Source organism: Guillardia theta (assembly GCF_000315625.1).
Source record: "Guillardia theta CCMP2712 unplaced genomic scaffold GUITHscaffold_10, whole genome shotgun sequence".
NCBI lineage: Eukaryota > Cryptophyceae > Pyrenomonadales > Geminigeraceae > Guillardia > Guillardia theta.
Window position 1 is genome coordinate 578,627 of NW_005434664.1, and position 6,774 is coordinate 585,400.

Below are 6,774 nucleotides of genomic sequence, written 5' to 3' on the forward strand. Positions count from 1 at the left end.
TTCAGAGCAAAGGAAAGGTCTCGCCTTCGAGTGATGATGCAAAGAGCGTTATTGCTGCTTATTCGGGTTGAGCATACGCCCACAACGTGGATTGAGCGCAAACAATTTTGATTCCCTAGTACTTGTTTTGATGGGAACTATTTTGGCAAAGATCGAATCACCTCAATCGACGAGAGAGGCGTGAGACATACTCTTAATCTTCTAATCTATATAGGAAAGACTACAAGGTTTCTCACGGCTTGATCATCGTTCCACTCTCGTAGAACTTTGTGACTAATCTGCATGCTCTTCTCGCTTGCTTCAAACCTTGGCAAGCTCGATACCTCGCAAGAAGGAGAACTTGTTGTCCTGTTTCACCGTTATGTCTCTCACCTCCCACCGTAATGCAGGTACCCTCATCTCCTCGAACTTGGCGATCTTGTCTGCCTTCTGGAGGGTCAGGCCGATGTCGTCGAGGCCCTCGACAAGGCAGTGCTTGCGGAACGAGTCCACCTCAAAGCTGATGCTCTCCCCATTGGCTCGCACGATCTTCTGGTTGGGCAGGTCGACCTCAAGTTCCTTCGCCTCTTCCGCATCCTTCATGAGCACTCGGACCTTGTCCAACGTCATCAAGGGGCCGTGGGAGGGAAACGTCCCAAGCTACCTGAGCCTCGGGGAGGACGATCGGAAGCATACCATTCTTGAAGCAATTGTTAAAGAAGATGTCCGCAAAGCTATGTTGTCTAGTCAGAACAGCCACAGCACGTCTCCAATTAATGTCGTGAGGCTTACCCGCTTGCGATGATGCAGCGAATGCCGAAGTCAGAGATGGCCCAAGGAGCATGCTCACGAGAGGATCCGCATCCAAAGTTGTTGCCGGCAACGAGGATCTTGGCCTGCTTGTAGGGAGCCTGCTTCCAACTCAGACGGGACCAATACATGCCATGCCGTCAACCTTGTTCAGCACGAACTCTGGATTCTCCTTCCCATTTGCATCGTATCTCATCTCGTAGAAAGCGCTCACGCCAAGCCCCTGCCATACGGTTTCCCATCAGAATCTTCTTGTACATGCGGCCATCAGGTTTGACGAGACATGCACAAATCAAACTAACGAGGCCAAACATCACATTCTTTGCCGGCTATTTAACCGCGAAATCGACAGAAGCTCGACATCGCAGCAGATTCTCGGCATTGTGAGGTGAAAACAAAAAGGAGTCTGGTGGGCTTCGAGCTAAATAGGTGAAACGACAAGCTAACGGCAGACAGCAGGCAAGGGAGAAAGGAAACAACACTTAGAAACCAACCGTCCTCTTAATTGTCTTCAGGAACTGCTTGGGGATGATCATGTCTGTGTCGACGTTCTGGATATCCATCGGAGCTGCAGTACCCTGTGTTCATGTCACAATGCCTGCTGGGCTGGCAGCTTGCTCACGCTCCTTGAGGTTGACAAATTTGGGCATCCCGCCTGTCTTTGAGGATCCAGGAGAGGTGAAAGTCGCGCCAGCAGCTGGTCGTGCGACGGGCGCGTACTTGAGGTGAACTGGTGAGGGAGACCTAGGAGCAGGGCGAGTCACCTCGCTCTTGGGAAGTGTCTCCTCCGACGGTGTGGGGATCTTGAGGTCTCCAAACTTTCGGATGTCTGTGAGCTTGCCCTACTAGAAGTGACTTGACGGCACCGCATTGACGTCACCAACCTCGATCGCAGCAGCAGCAGCCATGACGGGAGAAACGAGATGAGTTCGGCCTCCTTGCCCTTGACGTCCCTCGAAGTTTCTGTTCGAAGTGGAAGCACACCTGTCAAGCCATGAGCACGAGCATCGCTGTCACATGCCCCATCAACCTCTCGCCAGGTTGAAGCTTGTCAGGGTTCATGGCAAGGCACATGCTGCAGCCGGGCTCTCTCCAATCGAAGCCTGAAACAAGTTTGACTTGTGGGGCATCTGCGTCAGATCGACTCACCAGCCTCGATCAAGATCTTGTCAAGTCCTTCACGAATAGCCTGCTCCTTAACAAGACCAGAACCAGGCACAACCATAGCATGCACGCCAGGCGCCACCTTTCGTCCCTTCGCAACAGCTGCGACCTCACGAATGTCCTGGATCCTTCCGTTTGTACAAGAGCCGATGAAAACTTTCTCAATCTTAACTTCGTCGAGCTTCTGGTTGGGCTCGAGCCCCATGTACTTAAGTGCACGTTCCATGCTCGCCCTTCTCAACGGATCCGATTCCTTGGCAGGATCAGGAACATAACCAGTGATGGGCGCTGTGTCTTGAGGAGAGGTGCCCCAAGTCACAGTGGGCTGGATGTCTTTGGCATCGATCACTACTTCTGTGTCGTACTTGGCGCCAGAATCCGACTTGAGCGTCTTCCAGTAAGCCACGGCCTTGTCCCACTCAGCTCCCTTGGGAGCCAGCGGCCTTCCCTTGAGGTACTCGAACGTTGTCTCGTCCGGCGCAATCATACCCGCACGTGCTCCTGCTTCGATGGCCATGTTGCAGATGGACATCCTGGCCTCCATAGACAACTTCTCGATGGCTGAGCCACAGAATTCGATGACATGGCCGGTGCCACCTGCAGTGCCGATGACGCCGATGACATGGAGGATGATGTCCTTGGACGACACCCCTGCTCCAAGCTCCCCCTTCACCTCGATCTTCATGTTCTTCGGTCTCTTCTGCGGCAGGGTCTGCGTTGCGAGCACATGCTCCACCTCGGAAGTGCCGATACCAAACGCAAGAGCTCCGAACGCTCCGTGCGTGGCCGTGTGGCTGTCGCCACAGACAACAGTGCTTCCAGGAAGCGTGAAGCCCTGCTCGGGCCCGATGATATGCACGATGCCTTGCCGCTTGTCATCCATGCCGAAGTATGCTAGCCCGAACTCCTTGACGTTCTGCTCGAGCGCGAGGACCTGAGTGCGGCTGTCCATCTCCTTGATGAAGGTCTCCACGGACTGGAACATGCTGCGATCTGTTGTCGGCACGTTGTGATCGACCGTGGCGAGGGTGCAACCTGGTTGTCTGACCTGCCTGCCTGCCACTCGCAGACCCTCGAAGGCCTGAGGGGAAGTCACCTCATGAACCAGGTGACGATCGATGTAGATAAGGGAGGAGCCATCAGACTCATCCACCAGATGGTCTGCCCAGATCTTGTCGAACAGCGTGGATGGTCCCTGGTTCGCCATCGCCACTCGCAAACCTACTGAGCATGCTCTGCTCCTGCCAGACACTGCAAGCCGACCCTTGTTGGAGACGCCAAAGCGAGGGCAGGCAGACAGGCGGAGGGAAGGAGCGAGAGCAGAAGGCGCGAGGACCTTCGATGGCGCGAAGGCGGAAGCAGGGGCGGTGATCGCACAGAGCAGAGGCAGCAGCACCAACGAACGCCACATGGCGGCGGCTGTCCAATCCTCAACAAAGGACGGTGAGTTTGCTGGGGGTCCTAAGTTTTACTACGAAGCAGCAAATTTTTAAACAATCTACACAAGATTTTCGAAAATTTCCATTTGAACATAACTATTTAATACACATAATTTAAAAATTGTAACATTTTCATGAAAAGGTACCCCTGCCGAAAAAACTTTCTGGCCCCCACTCGAAGCATGCAGGGTCGCATGCTCCCTTTACGGGCCCGCCTTATTAGAGAGTAATCTTTTGTGGGGGTAGGGGTGGTCTAAAAACCATTCTGTACGGGTAAAATATAGGGTCTTAAAGGGGGTAAAAAACATGTTGATTGGAGCAAGGGGGTCCAGGGTAGCAGCGAGGCACAACACAGATTGGGTAAGTGAGGGGATGTGGCTTCTGCTTTCAGTTTTGTCAGGTCCGCCTCAGGCTTTTGTGCGTTGAAATGGGCAAATGGGCGGCATGAAGTGAAGCTGAGGGTGTTAGTCGTGCTGCTGCTGCTGCTGTTCCCTCATCACGCCCTTACGTTTCTTTCTGGTTCTCCTGCTCTTCTTGCTTCCTCCTTTCGCTTCCCTGTCTCTCTTACCTCGTCGATTCCCGATTCCTTGGCGTTTTACTTGATCCCTTGTTTGATCAGCTTGCTGCCCCGTTGCTGAAACTAACTTGAAGCTGCCTGCTCCTGCTCGTCAACGATCGCAGCTCTGAAATGTCAGACGACGCTTATCTGGAGGGCATTAAGACTCAGTATGTGTTCCACTGCCATGACCGAAGCGGTTCTGCGGAGATACTAGTAGATGTCGGCATCAGTTGGAGCGACTTCTTGTCCGACCTCCGGCAGGAGTTTGGGAGAAATGTCAACTTCACGTACCGGAGAGATGAAGAGGAGGTGGAAGTGAAGAATGAGAGAGACTTCGATGAATTCTGTGGATACTGTGATGAAGAGCAGGTATGTTGTGCTGTTTTTTGCTTGTTTCCTCGTACCTCACAACCGCATATCATGACATCATTCCCTGCTCTAGGTTGCATCAATGGACATCTACATCAAAGACAAGCCCATGTCCGAGCTCGAAGTCGCTCAACGCAGTTTCTCGTCTCCTCGTGACATCCTGGGCGCTTCTGTGCAGAAAGACAACTTGTACGCTCTCAGGCCCCCCACGCGGCATGTGCGGCCCAGCACAGCCGGAGCTCGCAGACCCAACGTCAACGGCAAGTCGATAGCAAACCCGAGCAAAAGAGCAGCGTGGGAAAAGCAAGGAGGAGGAGGAGGAGGAGGAGGAGGAGGAAGTTCTCCAAAACCAAAGCGACAGGCGAGAATAGCAGACGAGCGGCTGGATAAAGAGACACTACAGCACAAGGTGAACGAGCTGCAGCGACAGATCAATGTGCTGGTGGACGAGAAGACGAGACTGCACGCTGATTACGCGAGGCTGCAGCAAGATTTCAACAAAGTCCTTCGAGAGAACGAGGAGCTGTTCCGAGCTAAGGCTGGGAGCGCTGCAGTCAAGGGAGGAGCATCTTCACATCTCGTGCACAACATGAAGAAGCGGATCAAGGAGCTGGAAGGTCTCGTGTCGAGCAAAGAAGAAGAGATGAAGAAGCTCAAGATGGATACGCGAGTAACTCGCCTTACCGAGCTCGAGGTGGAACGCGATGCTTTCCTGCAGGAAGTCCGTCGGTTGCAGCGAGAAAATCGCAAAGTGACAAGCGACATGCAGAAGATCCAGATGGGTTTCAGCGCGAACAACGAAGAACACACCATGAACTACAAGGAGCTCTACCGTATGTACCAGATAGTCGTGAAGGACAACAATGAGATGAAGAAGAGAGCTGAGACCGTGGAGGTACCGATTGTGATGATTGTATCCCCTCATGCTGATACTTCCCCCCTACTGTACTTCTCTCATGCTGCCTCTGCAGCCTCCGACTCGCCGCTGAACTATGATGCAGGCAAAAAGCAGTGAGCTCAGGGAAAGCTTTCAGATCGCCCAGCGGGCCAACGAGAAGTTGCGGAAGGAGCTGCATGCAGCAAAGGCGAGTTTGAGGAAGGCAGCGGCAGAAGGAGGCAGCAGTGAAGGGCTGAGATCGACGGCGCAGCAAAGGAAAGGAAAGGAGGAGGCGCTGGAGAAGAGAGTGAAGGAGCTGCTGGCCAATCAGAAGAGACTTGATCTCGCGCTGAATCGAATCAGCAGGGAACGAGACGCGGTGAGATGTCAAAGCTGTCAAGATGCGGAGCAGGAGAGGGAGAGAGTTGAAAGGGGGTAACGATAATCCACAGGCGGAGGCTGGGAGGCTTGACAAGGAGGCAGAGGTCAAGAAGTTGACCGAGCAGAAGAAGATGCTGCAGATGGAGCTACACGCGCTTGGAGCCAACGTTAAGACAGGAAAGAAGGGGGCAGGCGAAAAGGCGGAGATGATGTGCTTCTATTGCGAAGATAGGACATCGAATCATGGTCCTATCCATCGTTTCTTCTTCATCTTCTCGTCGCTGACTCTCTCGCAGTTCGCGTTCAGTTCGTCAACGCAAGGATCTCATTCGCTGACTTTCAAGACATCTTGCGAAGGCTCTTCGACCGCCAGGGTCTCGTGACCTTCACCTATGAGGAGGGAGGGGAGGAGCGACGGGTGCGAGACGCGGAGACTTTCAGCCGGTGCAAGGAAGAGGTTGAGAACAGCTACAGCGGGCAAGGAGACCAGGCAATCGTGATTCACCTGGATGCCCAGCGTTCGCTTGGTCCGAGGGAGAGCGAGGAGCAAGGTGAGGGTGAGGAAGAGCTGGAGGAGCTGGAGGAGTCTGGTGGCATTCCCGATGGTGGCGGGCAATCAAGGTTGTTGGAGAAAGTTGGAGATGAGGGAGGGAGGAAGAGAAGTTTCTCCTGTAAGCTCCGATGCCACTACGAGGAAGAGACGATCGATGAGGTGGAGGTTGACGATAACACTCGCTGGATCGACTTCCTCGCGCTCCTCAGACACATCCTCAAGGATGATGCGACCTTCACGTACCTCAGGCGAACGAAGGAGGAAGAGAAGGAGGAAGAGAAGGAGGAGATGGTCCAAGTCAACAACGCCAGGGAGTTCGCTGCCTTCCTCGCGTCACTCCGAGGCTCCGACGCCTCCATGGAAGAAATCTTCCTCGTCCGCCGTGAATCTGCTGCCTTCTTCCCCTCCCGCAAGGAATCGACGAAGCGAGCAGAGATCAAGCACGGTGTGCAGGATGCGCTCAGGCAACTCTCTTCTGAGGCGACTAGCGACTGGCCAAGAGTGGATGACGAGGAGAGAGATAGTCACGTGAGCGAGGAGGAAGAACTGGAGAAAGAGAAGGAGGAGGAGAGGGAGAGGGAGGAGGAGAGAGAGAGGGAGGAGGAGGAGGAGGGAGAGGGAGGCGAAGGAGAGGGAGGAGGGA

The 6,774-nt window shown here is 53.9% G+C and overlaps 2 protein-coding genes across 2 annotated transcripts in view; one reads left to right on the forward strand and one right to left on the reverse strand.

Moving 5' to 3' along the window:
- Positions 1-93: 93 nt before the first annotated feature.
- Positions 94-3,379, reverse strand: GUITHDRAFT_92507 (Isopropylmalate dehydratase). The gene is made up of 10 exons (XM_005838940.1): positions 1,939-3,379; positions 1,820-1,892; positions 1,674-1,773; positions 1,500-1,631; positions 1,284-1,367; positions 935-1,012; positions 772-890; positions 644-713; positions 394-594; positions 94-348 (listed from the first exon to the last, which is right to left on the reverse strand). Exons 1-10 carry the CDS (start codon positions 3,362-3,364, stop codon positions 301-303), a joined length of 2,331 nt encoding a protein of 776 aa, XP_005838997.1. The 5' UTR covers positions 3,365-3,379; the 3' UTR covers positions 94-300.
- Positions 3,380-4,080: 701 nt separating this feature from the next.
- GUITHDRAFT_161442 (hypothetical protein) overlaps positions 4,081-6,774 on the forward strand; it is a gene marked incomplete at its 5' end in the record, with an annotated part of 3,565 nt that continues 871 nt past the window's right edge. The window contains 5 exons of the mRNA XM_005838776.1: positions 4,081-4,320; positions 4,394-5,215; positions 5,322-5,576; positions 5,650-5,824; positions 5,875-6,659. Coding sequence (XP_005838833.1) covers positions 4,081-4,320; positions 4,394-5,215; positions 5,322-5,576; positions 5,650-5,824; positions 5,875-6,659 — 2,277 coding nt within the window. The remainder of the gene's footprint in view (positions 4,321-4,393; positions 5,216-5,321; positions 5,577-5,649; positions 5,825-5,874; positions 6,660-6,774) is intronic.